Source organism: Salvelinus alpinus, chromosome 8, assembly GCF_045679555.1.
Source record: "Salvelinus alpinus chromosome 8, SLU_Salpinus.1, whole genome shotgun sequence".
Taxonomy (NCBI): domain Eukaryota; kingdom Metazoa; phylum Chordata; class Actinopteri; order Salmoniformes; family Salmonidae; genus Salvelinus; species Salvelinus alpinus.
Window position 1 is genome coordinate 69,139,965 of NC_092093.1, and position 18,741 is coordinate 69,158,705.

The 18,741-nt window shown below is 44.0% G+C and overlaps 1 protein-coding gene across 1 annotated transcript in view; it reads right to left on the minus strand.

Annotated features, from left to right (window-relative positions):
- The window catches only part of LOC139583600 (catenin delta-2-like), a 400,634-nt gene that overhangs the window by 25,385 nt on the left and 356,508 nt on the right, over positions 1-18,741 (minus strand). Inside the window, exon 21 of the mRNA XM_071414857.1 lies at positions 675-759. Within this exon, the coding sequence (XP_071270958.1) occupies positions 675-759 (85 nt within the window). The remainder of the gene's footprint in view (positions 1-674; positions 760-18,741) is intronic.

An 18,741-nucleotide genomic window follows, 5' to 3' on the forward strand; every position in this document is an offset into this window, starting at 1 on the left:
TCACACAACTTTAGGATGCATTGGAGACAACGTGGGCCAGCATCCCTGTGGAACGCTTTCAACACCTTGTAGAGTCCATGACCTGACGAATTGAGGCTGTTCTGAGGACAAAAGGGGGTGCAACTCAATAGGAAGGTGTTCTTAATGTTTGTTCACTCAGTGTATATCTTAAATGAGTCGTGAGATTTTATGACACCAATAATGTGGGGGCAGAAACAAATCCAACTGCCTTGACAAAACGCTCCAAGACTAGAAAGTGATAGAAAGCTTTAAAACCAACCCTGTAACACCAAGCTAAGCATGTGTATATACACAATGTATAAGATATGCGAATAAGTCCAGAATCAGAAAGCTTATGTTATTTTTTGTTATACCACATTTTATTTATTCATAAAAAAAATGGGGGGTGGGGGGGGTTACGGGTACATTATCCATTTTAATTTATACGTTTATATGTATACGTTTATATGCTGACACTCAAAATAAAAAAATACCATTAAGAAATACATACAGAATTTAATAATAAATAATAAATTCAGTATAAACAGGAAAAGAAAACCAAAGAAAAGTGGGCCTCCACCCCCAACCTCCCACCCCATTCCCCCAACCAGCCAACATGTCTCCATCCATGTCCCTCTTATGATCCCGTTATTAAGCATTATAAGAGGTCTTACCTTCTTGTAGAGGCTGCGTAGGTCTCTGTACTGCCACATACTGCTGAGCACCTGAGATGCAGCCTTCACCACCTTGGCTGAGTGTCTGAGAGAGAGAGCGAGAGAGAGAGAGAAGAGAAGAGAAGAGAAGAGAAGAGAAGAGAAGAGAAGAGAAGAGAAGAGAAGAGAAGAGAAGAGAAGAGAAGAGAAGAGAAGAGAGAGAGAGAGAAAAAACGTTATTGGGTCTGGGAGCCTACAACACAATAAACACTCAAACAAACAAAAACATCAATTGATTAAACATCAATTAAAAACACAACACCAAATCTTCCACCACAGTAACTAAACACAACAAACTCTGAATACCCCATATGCTCATAAACAGCCCAATGTTATTAACCAGTTTGTAATAAGCAAACTCAACCCCCAGCCAACATCCTCTCCAGCATGCCCACCACGTCCACAGACCCCTGTGCCCGAATACTGTTCTTTCGTGTCTTCCAAATTGCCAATTTAGCTGCCCCTGACACAAAGTTAAGTAAAATAACTACACCCCTTCGACTAAACATGTACTGTGGCCCACATTTTTAAATGTAACCTTTATTAACCTTTGGCCCAAATATAAACATTTGGGAAGAGAAAACCTCTCCCAGACCTGTTAACCTTTCTAGGACACACGTTCCGCTAGCGGAACCCCTCGACAACATTCCGCTGAAAAGACAGCGCGGGAAATTCAAAAATATTTTTTTGAAATATGTAACTTTCTCACATTAACAAGTCCAATACAGCAAATGAAAGATAAACATCTTGTTAATCTACCCATCGTGTCCGATTTCAAAAATGCTTTACAGCGAAAACACAACATATGATTATGTTAGATCACCGCCAAGTCCAAAAAACACACAGCCATTTTCCCAGCCAAAGATAGGAGTCACAAAAAGCAGAAATAGAGATAAAATGAATCACTAACCTTTGATGATCTTCATCAGATGACACTCATAGGACATCATGTTACACAATACATGTATGTTTTGTTCGATAATGTGCATATTTATATCCCAAAATCTCAGTTTACATTGGTGCCATGTTCAGAAATGCCTCCAAAATATCCGGAGAAATTGCAGAGAGCCACATCAAATTACAGAAATACTCATCATAAACTTTGATGAAAGATACATGTTTTACATAGAATTAAAGATACACTTGTTCTTAATGCAACCGCTGTGTCAGATTTCAAAAAAACTTTAAGGAAAAAGCAAACCATGCAATAATCTGAGACGGCGCTCAGATAGAAAAAGAAATTATCCGCCATGTTGGAGTCTCCCAGGAATCCAAGTTCCACAATAAACATTTTGTTTTGTTCGATAATGTCCATTATTTATGTCCAAGTAGCTACTTTTGTTAGCGTGTTTAGTACACACATCCAAACGCTCGTGCAGGTCCAGGCGAACGTCGGACGAAAACTTCAAAAAGTTATATTACAGGTCGAATAAACTTGTCAAACTAACTATAGAATCAATATTTAGGATGTTGTTATCCTAAATATTCAATAACGTTCCAACCGGAGAATTCCTTTGTGTCTGTGGAAGTAATGGAACGCAAGTCGATATCATTTGGAATGCGCGTGACCAGGACCTGGCACTCTGCCAGACCACTGACTAAAACAGCTCCCATCCGGCTCGACATCACAGTAGAAGCTTCATTCAACGTTCTACAGACTGTTGACATCTAGTGGAAGGCGTAGGAAGTGCAAACAGATCCATATCCCACTGGGATTTCAATAGGCGATGAGTTGAAAATCGACCAGCCTCAGAATTCCCAAGCAAGGGAAGTTTGCAACGTAAGTCCCTCAGCTCTCGTTTTTAGTCGAGTTTGCGAGTGTACAATTATGTTCACTTCGGGGCATGAAACTTCCCATAATTCAATTTGTGATGATTGTACATCCGCTAAGAAGTGTAAGTAAAAACAAATGTAAATAAGTTATAAATTCTGCTACTAATGCACATGACGGCACAAACATAAAAGTAATTATGTTTTTGTTTGGTTAGCTTTTGGAAATTTGGAAACATTTTCACCTTCAGAAGGCTAACATCATTTAGCTAATTCACTTGCTAGCTTTCAAACAGTAAGCGTATATTAATAATTATATATTTAATGTAAGTAGACATGCAATCATAATTGACTGTAGCGCATATAAAGCACCCACAAGCTAGCTGAAAACACAATCATCGCGGGATGAACGAGTGACGAATTTCCAGGCAATATCGGTCAATATAAAAATCATTCCTTCCTCCCTCGCCCCTTGCCCTGCAAGTGTATACTCGTCAGACGTTATGATACGTCATCAGAAGTGTCCACTTAATTTGAGGGCTGAGGGGATAGTGTGTGTCTTTTAAGTGTTTGGACTGCAGCCAATGTGTAGGCTGTATCGACCCAGCTAGCACCGTCATTGTACAACAGTCTCTGGGCTGCTTGAAGTCGGAAAGAAATGATCCTATAAGAAATGTCCACCAGGCCTTGCCCACCCTCGTGCAGTGGCGGGTACAGGGCTGCAGCTTTAATCCAATTTTGTCCAGACCAGAAGAAATTGACAATGGTCAGAAATTGACAAGGGTCAAGAAATTGAAGCTCTTGTATCAGATTTTGGCTGTAAAATCTTTAGTCTGTGCCACAGGGCAGAAGGTTATTGGCTACCAGCACCCTTCCCCTATAAGACAGCTGGGGTAGCACCCATTTCCACCTACACAATCTGGCACACACCTTATCCACTACACCCTCCCAGTTATTTTTTTGAAAGACATCGGAGCCTAGAAAAACCCCCAATGTCTTCATCCCATCTCTGTCCCACTGAAGCCCCCCTGGTAACCGTGGAGCAGACCCTATCTGAAGCTGACCCGTCCACAGCGATTCACTCTTTTCCCAATTAACTCTAGCTGAGGAGACCCCCTCATAGACATTTGAGAGAACTTTAACATCCTCAGCCCCTGTAATAAAAACTGTCAAGTCATCTGCATACATAGACAGTGCTATCGTAGTGCTTCATAATCCCTGGCACAGAGATTCCAGTAAGCCTCGCTCTTAAAAAACAAAACATTTGGTTCAATTGCCAGACAATATAACTGTCCTGAAATTGGGCATCCCTGTCTGATACCCCAATGGATGGGGAAAGGGCAGCTCAAACCACCCCCACCTTCACCATACATGAGGCCCCAGCATACAGTAAACTCATCCAAGACGGTAAAAAGCCTTCTCCTGATCCAAAGAAAGCAAACTCACATTCACATCATACAGTTTACAAATGTGTAAAACATCTCTTATTAGAAACAAGTTATCAACAATAGAGTGGTCAGGGACACAGTAAGACTGGTATTTGTGACCAAGAGCCCCAGATATTCTATCAACCTGTTTGAGAGACACTTGTAAATATAATTGTATTTTGTGCACACAGCAATGCAACACGTTGGCAGTTTTTAAAAGAGCCAAATCCCCCTTTTGTATTATTATTATTATTATATATATCTTTTACCCCTTTTTATCCCCAATTTCGTGGTATCCAATTGGTATTTAACAGCTGGTAGTGGACAGCTCCTGCAGAGTAATGTCAGAGTCCAAAGCAGCTCTCTGCTCAGGGCCCAATTGAGGAAGTCCATGTAACAACTGTTCAGCACAGAGAGGATCACAATCTTATAGAGGGCAGAATAGAAATCCACTGCATTTTGGCGCATCTCATTGTCATCCGTGGCCACCTTCCCATCAGGGACACGAAGGCAGATCATCTGTTTGCTTTCAATGTCGATTGCCCTAGGTTTTAGGTGCATTCACATCCTTGAGGGTAGCAAAGTGAGACCTAATCAAGGCACCCTTCACTCTTTTATGTAAAAACAGTTCATGTCTCTTGTCCTGTAAGTTCACGACTAGTCCAGGGTCATTCTGAGTGAGCAACTTCAACTTAATAGATTTGATGTCCTCTTCAAGAGCCATTATAGTCTCTTTAACTTCAATACTAGACAGAGCAGTATACGGTTGTTTGGGCATTCCATTTAATAACCCTCCCTTTTTCACAAAACATCAAAAACTTTCACAAAACATGGCATCATGTAGTAACTTAACATTAAAAAACATTCAAGATGGCGCCGACAGAGATGGTCGCCTCGCTTCAAGTCTACAACTAGTCTACAACTATGTAGTAATTCGTTTTTTTATGTATTATTTCTTACATTGTAAGGCAAGAAAACCTTAAGTGCTATTACATACAGCCGGGAAGAACTATTGGATATAAGAGTGATGTCAACTTACCAACATTACGACCAGGAATACGTCTTTCCCAAAGCGGATCCTTTGTTCGGACCTCCACAATGGACATTGGATCTAATCCCAGATGCCGACCCAAAACAACGTCGTCGCCGCAGGAGAGGCAGACGGAGCGGTCTCCTGGTCAGACTTAGAAGGCGAGCACACCACCCACCACTTCCGAGCATATTAGTCGCCAATGTCCAGTCTCTAGACAACAAGGTGGACGAAATTAGGGCACGATTTGCCTTACAGGGAGACATCAGAGATTGTAACATTCTCTGTTTCACGGAAAAATGGCTCACTCGGGATATGTTGTCAGAGTCGGAACAGCCACCGGGTTTGTTCAAGTGTCGCGCCGGCAGAAACAAACATCTCTCTGGTAAGAAGAAGGGCGGGGGTGTATTCCCCATGATTAATGACTCATGGTGTAATCATAACAACATACAGGAACTCAAGTCCTTTTGTTCACCTTACCTAGAATTCCTTACAATCAAATGCCGACTGCATTATCTCCCAAGAGAATTCTCTTAGATTTTAGTCACAGCCGTGGATATCCCCCCCCCCCCCCCCAAGCAGAGACGTTGACGGACCCGAAATAACTTCACTGGACGACTCTATGTAAACTGGGAACCATATATCCTGAGGCTGCATTTATTGTAGCTGAGGATTTCAACAAAGCTAATTTGAGAACAAGACTACCTAAATTCTACCAGCACATTGACTGTTGTACCTGTTCGAGCAAAACACTGGACCACTGCTACTCTAACTTCCGCGATGCATACAAGGCCCTCCCCCGCCCTCCCTTCGAGAAATCCAACCACGACTCCTTCTTGCTCATACTGTCCTATAGGCAGAAACTCAAACAGGATGTACCCATGTACCCCTAGAACCATTCAACACTGGTCTGACCAATCGGAATCCACGCTTCAAGATTGTTTTGATCACGTGGACTGGAAAATGTTCCGGGAAGCCTCAGACAATAACATTGATTTATACGCTGACTCGGTGAGTGAGTTTATTAGGAAGTGCATTGGAGATGTTGTACCCACTGTGACCATTAAAACCTACCCCAACCAGAAACTGTGGATAGAAGTGAAAGCGCGAACCACCGCATTCAACCATGGAAAGAGGTCAGGAAATATGTCCGAATATAAACAGTGGAGTTATTTCCTCTGCAAGGCAATCAAACAAGCGAAATGTCGGTATAGGGACAAAATGGAGTCGCAATTCAACGGCCCAGACACTAGACGTATGTGGCAGGGTCTACAGGCAATTACGGACTACAAAAAGAAAACCAGCCACGTCACGGACACCGACGTCTTGCTTCCAGACAAGCTAAACACCTTCTTTGCCCTTCTTTGCCCGCTTTGAGGATAATACAGTGCCACCGACGCAGCCCACTACCAAGGACTGCGGGCCCCCCCTCTCCTTCTCCATGGCCAAAGTGAGTAAGACATTTAAACATGTTAACCCTCGCAATGCTGCTGGCCCAGACGGCATCCCTAGCCACGTCCTCAGAGCATGCGCAGACCAGTTGGCTGGTGTGTTTATGGACATATTCAATCGCTCCCTATCCCAGTCTGCTGTCCACACATGTTTCAAGATGGCCACCATTGTTCCTGTACCAAAGAAAGCGAAGAAAACTGAACTAAAGGACTATCGCCCCATAGCACTCACAACTATCATCATGAAGTGCTTGGAAAGACTAGTAAGGATCATATCACCTTATCTGCCACCCACTTCAGTTTGCATACCGCCCCAACAGGACCACAGACGATGCAATCGCCATCACACTGCACACTGCCCTATCCCATCTGGACAAGAGGAATAGCTATGTAAGAATGCTGTTCATTGACTACAGCTCAGCATTCAACGCCATAGTACCATCTAAGGTCATCATTAAGCTTAAGGCCCTGGGTCTCAACCCCGCCCTGTGCAATTGGGTCCTGGACTTTCTGACGGGCCGCCCCCAGGTAGTGAAGGTAGGACAAAACATCTCAACTTCGATGATCCTCAATGCTGGGGCCCAACAAGGGTGTATGCTCAGCCCACTCCTGTACTCCCTGTTCACCCATGACTGTGTGGCCATGCACGCCTCCAACTCAATTATCAAGTTTGCAGACGACACTACAGTAGTAGGCTTGATTATCAACAACGACGAGACAGCCTACAGGGAGGAGGTGAGGGCACTCGGAGTGTGGTGTCAGGAAAATATCCTCTCACTCAACGTCTACAAAACAAAGGAGATGATCGTGGACTTCAGGAAACAGCAGAGGGAGCACCCCCCTATACACATCGATGGGACAGTAGTGGAGAAGGTGGAAGTTTTAAGTTCCTCTGCGTACACATCACGGACAAACTGAAATGGTCCAACCACACTGACAGCGTGTGGAAGAAGGCGCAACAGCGCCTCTTCAACCTCAGGAGGCTGAAGAAATGTGGCCTAGTCACCTAAATCCCTCACAAACTTTTACAGATGCACAATCCAGAGCATCCTGTCGGGCTGTATCACCTGGTACGGCAACTGCACCGCCCTCAACCGCAAGGCTCTCCAGAGGGTGGTGCGGTCTGCACAACGCATCACCGGGGGCAAACTACCTGCCCTCCAGGACACCTAGAGCACCCGATGTCACAGGAAGGCCAAAAAGATCATCAAGGACAACAATCACCCGAGCCACTGCCTGTTCACCCCACTATCATCCAGAAGGCGAGGTCAGTACAGGTGCATCAAAGCAGGGACCGAGAGACTGAAAAACAGCTTCTATCTCAAGGCCATCAGACTGTTAAACAGCAATCACTAACATAGAGAGGCTGCTGGCAACATACAGACCCAAATCACTGGCCACTTTAATAAATGGATTTAATAAATGGATCACTAGTCACTTTAAATAATGCCACTTAAATAATGTTTACATATCCTACATTACTCATCTCATATCTATATACTGTATTTCATACCATCTATTGCATCTTGCCTATGTCGCACGCCATCGCTCATCCATATATTTATATGTACATATTCTTATTCCATCCCTTTACATTTGTGTGTATAAGGTAGTTGTTGTGAATTTGTTAGATTACATGTTAGATATTACTGCACTGTCGGAACTAGAAGCACAAGCATTTCGCTACACTCGCATTAACATCTACTAACCATGTGTATGTGACCAATAAAATGTGATTTGATTTGATTTGAAAATACCAATAAGGTGATGACCTTCGTGGACAGGGCAAGTGAATATCAACAGTAACATTATGGTGATCAGAGAAACCCACAGGAGTAATGTCACACCTTCCAACCCTGCTACAGTAGAGCTCAGATACATACAACCTGTCTAACCTTCCTGCACTGACACAACCTTCAATAACTTTTAGCCATGTGTACTGCCTAACTTTTGCATTTCTTACTCCCCACACATCAGAAAGCTCAAACTCAGTTAATAGATCAGACAGACAAGTAGCTGACTGCAGGTGAGGTTCTTCAGCAGTGCGGTTAACTGTAGAATCCCCTGTACAGTTCCAGTCTCCCCCTAAAACCACACCCCCCTCTTGGTCACCTTTATAAGATCAAATACAACAATACGCTCTGTATCCTCATTAGGAGCATAAACATTTAAAACAATTACAAATAAACATAAAATCTGCCTTGTCCAATAAAACCCGAACCATGGCAATCTCTGTTGTATATACCACAGTCACCCCTAAGCCTGACGAAAACAAAATTACCACTCCAGCACTGAAATTAGTACCATGACTGAATATACGCTGCCCCTCCCACCACATACCCAGTCAACCTCATGAGCCTCATCACTACAGTATGTATGTATCTCCTGTAGAAAAGCTACGTTAACCCTTTTCTGTTTTATTACTTCTAACACCCAAGATCTCTTATTCCTGTCCCTTCCTCCGTTACTATTGAGAGAACCTACCCTCAGTACCTCCATATAGAGAGGAGAAAGGAACAACAGAAGAGACCACAACGAAACCAGACAAAGAGAAAAAAAGCACCCTATGAGGCATGGTAATCATCATTGTTTTAATTTAATTTTAACCTTACCACGTTTCCCACTATGTTTTGCTGCAGTGACAGTAGTAACACATTTCCACAAGCGGAAATGCTTCTTCACACACAACTGGTTTAACCCCACCATCTTCTGTAACACAACAGCTGACCTCATAAACTTTTCAACATAAAAAACCTGCCAATTTAACAGATTTCCCCAAAATGTGGTACAGGGACCCATTTACCTCACCTAGATTGTAAATTGAGTAGTCACCAGCTGCTATCATATCAACAGGGATATCAGACATGTCCAGATCCCTCTCCTGATCCTCCTCAACTGAGGCCCTGGACCCCTGACACATCCCTCTCAACACTCCCCACCTGCACCCCATCACTCATACCGGGTATCTCCTCCACTATCTGGGAGATTAGCTCCACCTGAACCCCCTCCTGTACCCCATCACTCATACCGGGTATCTCCTCCACTACCTGGGAGACTACCTTCACCTGAACCCCCTCCTGTACCCCATCACTCCTACCGGGTATCTCCTCCACTACCTGGGAGACTACCTTCACCTGAACCCCCTCCTGTACCCCATCACTCCTACCGGGTATCTCCTCCACTACCTGGGAGACTACCTTCACCTGAACCCCCTCCTGTACCCCATCACTCATACCGGGTATCTCCTCCACTACCTGGGAGACTACCTTCACCTGAACCCCCTCCTGTACCCCATCACTCATACCGGGTATCTCCTCCACTACCTGGGAGACTACCTTCACCTGAACCCCCTCCTGTACCCCATCACTCATACCGGGTATCTCCTCCACTACCTAGGAGACTACCTTCACCTGAACCCCCTCCTGTACCCCATCACTCATACCGGGTATCTCCTCCACTACCTGGGAGACTACCTTCACCTGAACCCCCTCCTGTACCCCATCACTCATACCGGGTATCTCCTCCACTACCTAGGAGACTACCTTCACCTGAACCCCCTCCTGTACCCCATCACTCATACCGGGTATCTCCTCCACTACCTGGGAGACTACCTTCACCTGAACCCCCTCCTGTACCCCTTCATTCGTACTGGGCATCTCCTCACCAGTCTGGGGAAATGGCTCACCAGATCCATCCTTACCTCCTACAATAATGTTTTTATGCCCGCCACAGACGCTATGTTCCCCTCTGGTACAAGCTGCAACTCAGTACCCTCAACACAAACAACTTGTTCCTCAGCAACAGGTGCTTGCGGCTGCTCTACCACTGTCAGTCCACCTCTCCCTACATCAGTGGGCCCAGGCGTTACAAGGACCACCTGCGCCCGACCTCCACCTTCTCCTTTTCGAGCAAGCATGTCGCTTATGGCCAACATCCCCACACTCAAAACACTGCTGAATACCTGTACTAGCATAAGTCATATAGAGTCTGTTGTCATACTTGACTGTACACATACTTGACTTTAAACTATACACCATACACTGCAGGGACCGAAAAATGTGTTCATCATCAGATGTCCCATTGCTTTTGGGGCGGCAGGAAGCCTAGTGGTTAGAGTGTTGTGCCAGTAACCGAAAGGTTGCTGGATCAAATCCCCGAGCTGACAAGGTAAAAATCTGCCGTTCTGTCCCTGAACAAGGCAGTTAACCCACTGTTCCCCAGTAGGCCATCATTGTAAATAAGAATTTGTTCTTAACTGACTTGCCTAGCTAAATAAAGGTTTTTAAAATATGAAACGATAACTCCAAAGTCTGCTCAGGTGAGTTCAAAAACATAAACACCTGTCGCCGAAACGACATAAACTGCTTCAGAGCCGGGTGTTTGCAAACTTCCCAAACCGCAATAACTCACGCTCCAATAGCTCATTGGGAATAAATGGCGGTACTTTCGAAATTGCGACCCTTGTTGAAGGAGAAAAAAGCAGCGAAACTTGAATAAACATGCCTTAAAGAATCTCGCCAGGCTCAATCAGCTGATCGACAAGACACTCTTCTTTAGGAAAAACCACCACTGCTTTATTAATCCGCGACGCATAAGCAACATTTTCATAGCTTAACTTCTCTTCTACGGCGACCAGAATCTCCTCCACAGTGACAGTAGCTTCAGTAACACACCTGAAGCCATCTCAAAGTGACAGGGACGGGGTCCCCATGTGGGTCGCCATCCCCACCTAAACCAGGGCAATTCCAATTCCAAGAAATACAATATACCTAATTCTACCACATACATTTTTAAAATAATTAATCATCCATAGAAAAAGGAAAACTAAAAGGAAACAAAAAGAAAACACAGGCGATCTAATTCCAGACACCACTTGCACTCGCTCATACAATTCCCAGCATCCACCAACACTCCCAGCATGCAGAGAGAGAGAGAGAGAGAGAGAGAGAGAGAGAGAGAGAGAGAGAGAGAGAGAGAGAGAGAGAGAGAGAGAGAGAGAGAGAGAAGGTTCTATAAATGTTGCTAAACTGAGAAACAGAGGGACACTCAGACAAGCTAATATTGTCCACATTAAGTCTTCATTTACTCTACTTTAACATTACTTTACTCTCCATCCCAAATGGCACCCTATTCCCTATATAGCCCTATGGGAACTAGCCAAATGTAGTGCACTATATACGGAATAGGATGGAATTTGGGATGCAAACTAACTTTAAGGTGAACACTGCAGGGACCGAAAACGTGTTCATCATCAGGAGTCCCTCTGCCTGGCGCAAAAATGGTTTTAAGAGGTGATTGCGCTTTAGAAGAGTAGCAATCTTCTTAAGCAGTTATAGAGCAGTTACTTTAAAACCAGCCACTCCTGCATGCTAATGGCTGCTGCTAGCCACTTTAGAGAAAATTAGAAGAGAAAGAGTGGGTATTTTGCTTTTTGAGAGCGACGGGAGGACTTGAAGAGGGTGGTTATTGTGCAATTGGGTTTCATTAGAAACATATACAGCTCTTGTCAATATGTAGAAAATAGAGAAGAGGCTACAGAGACAGTGTCAACCGGCATATTATTATACTGAGTACATGAGTCATGAATAGAAGTGCGATGCTTGAAGTAGCCTAACCATTCATTTTATAGGTCAAAGCATGGCTGCACTAGTCTACACATATAGCTAGAAACTGATTCTTATTCTATGCCAAACATGTCCTGCTGGAGATAAACATAGTTCCTAACCACAGAAGATTAATTAAGGCCTATTGGGTGGGATGAACACATATCCGACCCTGTTTCAGTTGCTCTGGATAAGAGCGTCTGCTAAATGACTTAAATGTTAGGGGCAACGTCTACGGAGAGCAACATCACTCACTGTCAAGTGACACCAACGTGTTACTCAGAATGGACTGCAGTGAACTCCATAGTGATACATCAACACACAACCCTGATGTAAGGATCTGTCTGACAACCGTTTGGTGTCATAGCAACCATCAGAACACCCTGCTCGGTCTCCCATAGTGACAGGGTTTCTATTCTGATAAGGTAAGCGCTGTGTTTTGTCAGTACTCATAGACACAGAGACTCATGAGAGACTGCATTCACCACGTAAATAACGCACCACAAACCCTCTTACTGTTTCTAGTCCCCGTGGGAAAAGCTAGAGAAGTTAGGCCCTAACCACAGTCACCCTAGAAGCACCTAAACTGAGGAGTGTGTGTGACTGTGTGAGTGGAAGCATAGCCCGCCTCACTTTTGCTACATGTGGTGTGTGTTCGTATGTACAATGCATTTGGAAAGTATTCAGACTCTTTCACTTTTTCCACATTTTGTTAGGTTACAGCTTTATTTTAAATGGATTAAATAAAATATTTTCCTCCTAAACAAGTTTTAAGAAATGTTTGCAAATAAAAAAAATATAAAAAATAAAGAGCCGTTGATTCATCTTTGAGATGTTTCTACAACTTCATTGGAGTCCACCTGTGGTAAATTCAATTGATTGGACATGATTTGGAAAGGCAAACACCTGTCTATATAAGGTTCCACAGTTGATAATGCACGTCAGGGCAAAAACCAAGCCATGAGGTCGAAGGAATTGTCCTTAAAGCTCAGATACAGGATTGTGTCGAGGCACAGATCTGGGGAAGGGTACCAAAACATGTCTGCAGCATTGAAGGTCCCAAGAACACAGTGGCCTCCATCATTCCTAAATGGAAGAAGTTTGGAACCACCAAGACTCTTCCTAGAGTCAAACTGAGCAATCGGGGGAGAAGGGCCTTGGCCAGGGAAGTGACCAAGAACCCAATGGTCACTCTGACAAAGTTCCTCTGTGGAGATGGGAGAACCTTCCAGAAGAAAAACCATCTCTGAAGCACTCTGCTAATCAGGCGTTTATGGTAGAGGGGACAGACTCCTCAGTAAAAGGCACATGACAGCCCGCTTGGAGTTTGCCAAAAGGCACCTAAAAGAATCTCAGACCATGAGAAACAAGATTAGCTGGCCTGATGAAACCAAGATTGAACTCTTTGGCCTGAATGCCAAGCGTCACATCTGGAGGAAACCAGGCACCGCTCATCACCTGGCCAATATCATCCCTACGGTGAAGCATGGAGGTGGCAGCATCATACTGTGGGGATGTTTTTCAGCGGCAGGGACTGGGAGACTAGTCAGGATTGAGGGAAAGAGTAACAGAGCAAAGTACAGAGAGATCCTTGATGATGATGAAAACCTACTCCAGGGCGCTCAGGACCTTAGACTGGGTCGAAGGTTCACCTTCCAACAGGACAACGACCCTAAGCACATAGCCAAGATAATGCAGGAGTGGCTTCGGGACACGTCTTTGTTGGAGTCATGCCTCACCGTGCAGTCATGAGTGAACAGGGAGTACAGGAGGGGCAGAACATGCACCCCTGAGGGGCCCATGTCTTGAGGATCAGCGTGGCGGATGTGTTGTTACCTACCCTTACCACCTGGGGGCGGCCCGTCAGGAAGTCCACGATCCAGTTGCAGAGGGAGGTGTTTAGTCCCAGGGTCCTTAGCTTATTGATGAGCTTTGAGGGCACAATGGTGTTGAACGCTGAGCTGTAGTCAATGAATAACATTCTTACATAGGTGTTCCTTTTGTCCAGGTGGGAAAGGGCAGTGTGGAGTGCAATAGAGACTGCATCATCTGTGGATCTGTTGGGGCGGTACGCAAATTGGAGTGGGTCTAGGGTATCTGGGAGGATACTGTTGATGTGAGCCATGACCAGCCTTTCAAAACCATTCATGGCTACAGACGTGAGTGCTACGGGTCAGTAGTCATTTAGGCAGGTTACCTTAGTGTTCTTGGGCACGTCTGCTTAAAACATGTTGGTATTACAGACTCAGACAGGGAGAGGTTGAAAATGTCAGTGAAGACACTTGCTAGTTGGTCAGTGCATGCTCGCAGTACACGTCCTGTTAATCCGTCTGGCCCTGCGGCCTTGTGGATGTTGACCTGTCTAAAGGTCTTACTCACATTGGCTGCGGAGAGCGTGATCACACAATCTTCCTGTACAGCTGGTGCTCTCATGCGTGTTTCAGTGTTATTTGCCTCGAAGCGAGCATATAAGTAGTTTAGTTTGTCCGGTAGGTTTGTGTCACTGGGCAGCTCTCGGCTGTGCTTCTCTTTGTAGTCAGTAATAGTTTGCAGCACCTGCCACATCCGACGAGCGTCAGAGCGGGTGTAGTGCGACTCGATCTTAGTCCTGTATTGACACTTGCCTGTCTGATGGTTCGTCGGAGGGCATAGCGGGATTTCTTTTAAGTTTCCGGGTTAGAGTCCCGCTCCTTGAAAGCGGCAGCTCTAGCCTTTAGCCCAGTGCGGATGCTGCCTGTAATCTATGGTTTCTGGTTGGGGTATGTACGTACGGTCACTGTGGAGACGACGTCATCGATGCACTTATTGATGAAGCCAATGACAGATGCGGTGTACAATGCCATTGGAGGAATGCCATTGGAGGAATGCCATTGGAGGAATGCCATTGGAGGAATGCCATTGGAGGTTCCCGGAATATTCCAGTCTGTGTTAGCAAAACAGTCCTGTAGTTTAGCATCTGCTTCATCTGACCACGTTTTTATTGATCTAGTCACTGGTGCTTCCTGCTTTAATCTTTGCTTGTAAGCAGGAATCAGGAGGATAGAATTATGGTCAGATTTGCCAAATGGAGGGCGAGGGAGAGCTTTGTATGCATCTCTGTGTGTGGAGTATAGGTGGTCCAGAGTTCTTTTCCCTCTGGTTGCACATTTAACATGTTGATAGAAATTAGGTAAAACTGATTTAGGTTTTCCTGCATTAAAGTCCCCGGCTACTAGGAGCGCCGCCTCTGGGTGAGCGTTTTCTTGTTTGTTTATGGCAGAATACAGCTCATTCAATGCTATCTTGATGCCACCCTCTGACTGTGGTGGTATGTAAACTGCTACAAAGAATAGAGATGAAAACTCTCTCAGTAGGTGATGTGGTCTGTAGCTTATCATGAGAAACTCTACCTCAGGCGAACAATGGCCCGAGACTTCCTTAGATATCGTTCACCAGCTGTTGTTTACAAAAATACATAGACTGCCGCCCCTTGTCTTACCAGAAGCCCCTGTTCTATCCTGCCAGTACATCGTATAACCAGCCAGCTGTATGTTGATATTGTCGTTGTTCAGCCACGACTCCGTGAAGCATAAGATGTTACAGCTTTTAATGTCCCGTTGGTAGTGTAATCTTCCCAATAACTCGTCCATTTTATTGTCCAAAGATTAAATGTTTGCGAGCAGAATTGAGGGGAGTGGGGGTTTATTCGATCGCCTCCTACTCCTCAGAAGGCAGCCTGCCCTCCGGCCTCTCTTTCTCTGCCTCCTCTTCACGCAGATCACTGGGGTCGGGGCCTGTTCCTGAGGGAGCCGTATATCCTCCGCCCGGGCTCGTCAGAGTCGTGAAAGAAGAAAAAGGATTCTGCTAGTTCGTGGTGAGTAATCACAGTACTGATGTCTTGAAGTTATTTTCGGTAGTAAGAGACGGTAGCGGCTTCAATATGTACAAAAATAGTTAAAAAATAAGTTTCAAACAACGCAGATAAACAAACAAAAAAACACAATCGGTTGGGGGCACGTAAAACGTCTGCCTTCTGCTCCGGCGCCATTTTAGATTGGCTCTAATACAAGGTATCAGGTGCCGTGACCAATTAAAAGGCACAAATACCATAACTACTCTCTGGGTAAGTGGCTATCACTACTTTGGAAAATTGCTCAAATTGACATATATTAAAACCGTGAGTGAGAAAATCTAAACTCTGGACACCGTTGAGAGAGGCGCAGAAATAACCATCATAGAAGAGGTCAACTATAGCAAAGCCATGGAGGCACTAAAAGAAGCGCAAGAGCATTCTACCAATTCGGCTCGAATATGGGAAAAAATATATTCATGGATAAGATTGGGCAGCATTTCCCTGCTGACGGAAAATTCCAATCTAATAAAGAATTCATAGATGCTATTATGAGTTGTCATAAAGACCATTTTTTAAATAAAGCTCAATACATCAGTGTTTGATGTCAGCGTTCTATAAACAGAAGATAAAAAATGATAAAACCAAGATTAGTAGATGTACTCCGCATAACCGCACTAACTGTACTATTTGTGAAGTAAATTGAATATGTAGTATGCTTATTGAACTTAAGATACAAATTAATTGATTTAAATAATTATGACAATTGTGTAAGAAATGCAGTAAAATACTGAGCAATGTTATAAAGTAATGACTTTTCAAATAAATTACCTTATACGTTATATTGGTTGACAATTTGTTAGTTACACTATCCTTATGAACTGCATAGCATATCATTACAGCAGTATGAACCGGTAATATATGTTAGCAAGCTACCTAAACATTAGTTGGCTACTAAGACATCAAACTTTCTAGTATATTAACTATATGCTATCTAACTACCCAACGTTTACTGACTTGATTATTCACGTCATTCTTAGCTTAATGGTATAGTCGTTGTGCGTTCTCAATGGCCATTGTTAAACCAGCTCTGCTAGGGTGAGTAAAATGATCAGAGTGAGGCCAGACACTCTTATTTGTGTCTGGAAGTAGCTAGCAAGCTAGCCAACTTTAGCCAGTTAGCTTGGGTGCTTGACTGCTGTTGTAAGGTCAGAACGCTCGGATAAACCCTGCTCCTCGGCAATAGTGGGCAGTGTGCGCTCTGAACAGTCAATTTCCAAACACCCGAAGTCGTAAAATGTCTAACTAGTAATTTGTTACGCTAACAAGCTATAAATAGGCTGCATAGCAAGAGCATCAACTTCCGGTAGACATGCGAAGCTCAACTTAAAGGTTACCGTTCGTTTACAGTATACTAAAATGAACTAATAGTATATAGTATGTAGTATATACTCATTAAGTATGTAGTATACAGTACAGTATATTAGTATGGGTATTCGAACCCAGCTTGGGTATGTGAGTATGTTGATAAAATGTGTACTTAAGCTTTGATGGCAGGTTTGAAAGCTGTTATCAAAATGGATATTGCGATGGAAGTGAAGCCAATTTTGGGGTTGGATAATCCTTGCGAGAATCATGGACAGTGGGTATTAGGTAACATATGAAAATTGGCAGTATATATGGGCGAGAGCACGAATTATGTTTACAGATAGTCCAACTTTGTATCACGCCACATTTAAACAATTGCTAAAAGGGTGTACAACCAGCAAAACAAGAGATAACATATTTGGGAGTTTCGATTTCAGAAGTCACGAAGCACATTACACGTGAACAATGTGTTATTTGGCACGACCAAACACTCCTCATAGAATCATGAAAACCCTAGGGGTTTTAATCTTGTGAAAGACTTTAAGAATTTCTAATATGACTTGTTTGGCTTGATTACGATTTGGCAAAGTGAAAACGAACAAAAAAATGTTTTCTCTCTATTTGAAATGTTTCACGAGGCTGTTGCCTTGGGAGAGCAGTAAGTGAAATTCTGCAGGTTTATAAAAGTATATAGGTATCGGATCTGGCCGTAGAGGGAGCTCCCAAATAAGTAAGGCCTGGCCATTGGTTTGTTTGTTTTGCCCTACATATTACCAGCACACCCACCGGTTATGAATATTTGTTAGTGGTGTTAATACCGTGTTGGTTTATTGTGTGAGGTGTTTTTTAATGTGTTTCTAAACCAGGTAAGCAGAATGATGGACATTTTTGAAATATTTGAAATGGTTTCGGAAGAACAGGGAAAGAAAATGGAAAGAAAATATTTAATAGGGCTGACTGACCTATGACCTCTGTTCTGACTTCCTGGCGAGGCTTGATCACCCTCACTAGAAAGACATTGGGTGAGATTTAAATGGGCTATGTAAACACTAATAATTAGGAAGAAGTTTCTAATTTAGCAATAGTCCTATGTGTGATTCTGACCATGAGAAGGAGAGAGAGTGCTGACCAGAATGAGGGACACCTGTCTCTAGTCTATTTTACTATTACCTTTGTAAGGACCGACGCCGGACAGGAGAAGCAGGTACGGGGAGTCAAACATTTATTCAGGAACAGACATAGAACACGACAGGAACAGCGTCAGCACACGGGTAAACAAGGACATATGACAAACATCAATCCCGAAGCAGGGAACAGAGCTAGGGAACAGACAGATATAGGGAAGGCAATACCACAAGTAATAGAGTTCAGCTGAGTCAAATGAGTACAGATGCGCGTGACGGGGAAAGGCAGGTGTGCGTACTGATGGTGGCTTGATTGAGTAATCCTGGAGAGCCTGGCGCCCTCGAGCGCCAGAGGGAGGAAGAGCGGGAGCAGGCGTGACAATACCCCCCCCCCTTTAGGGGCAACACCCAGCTTCCCACCTGGGC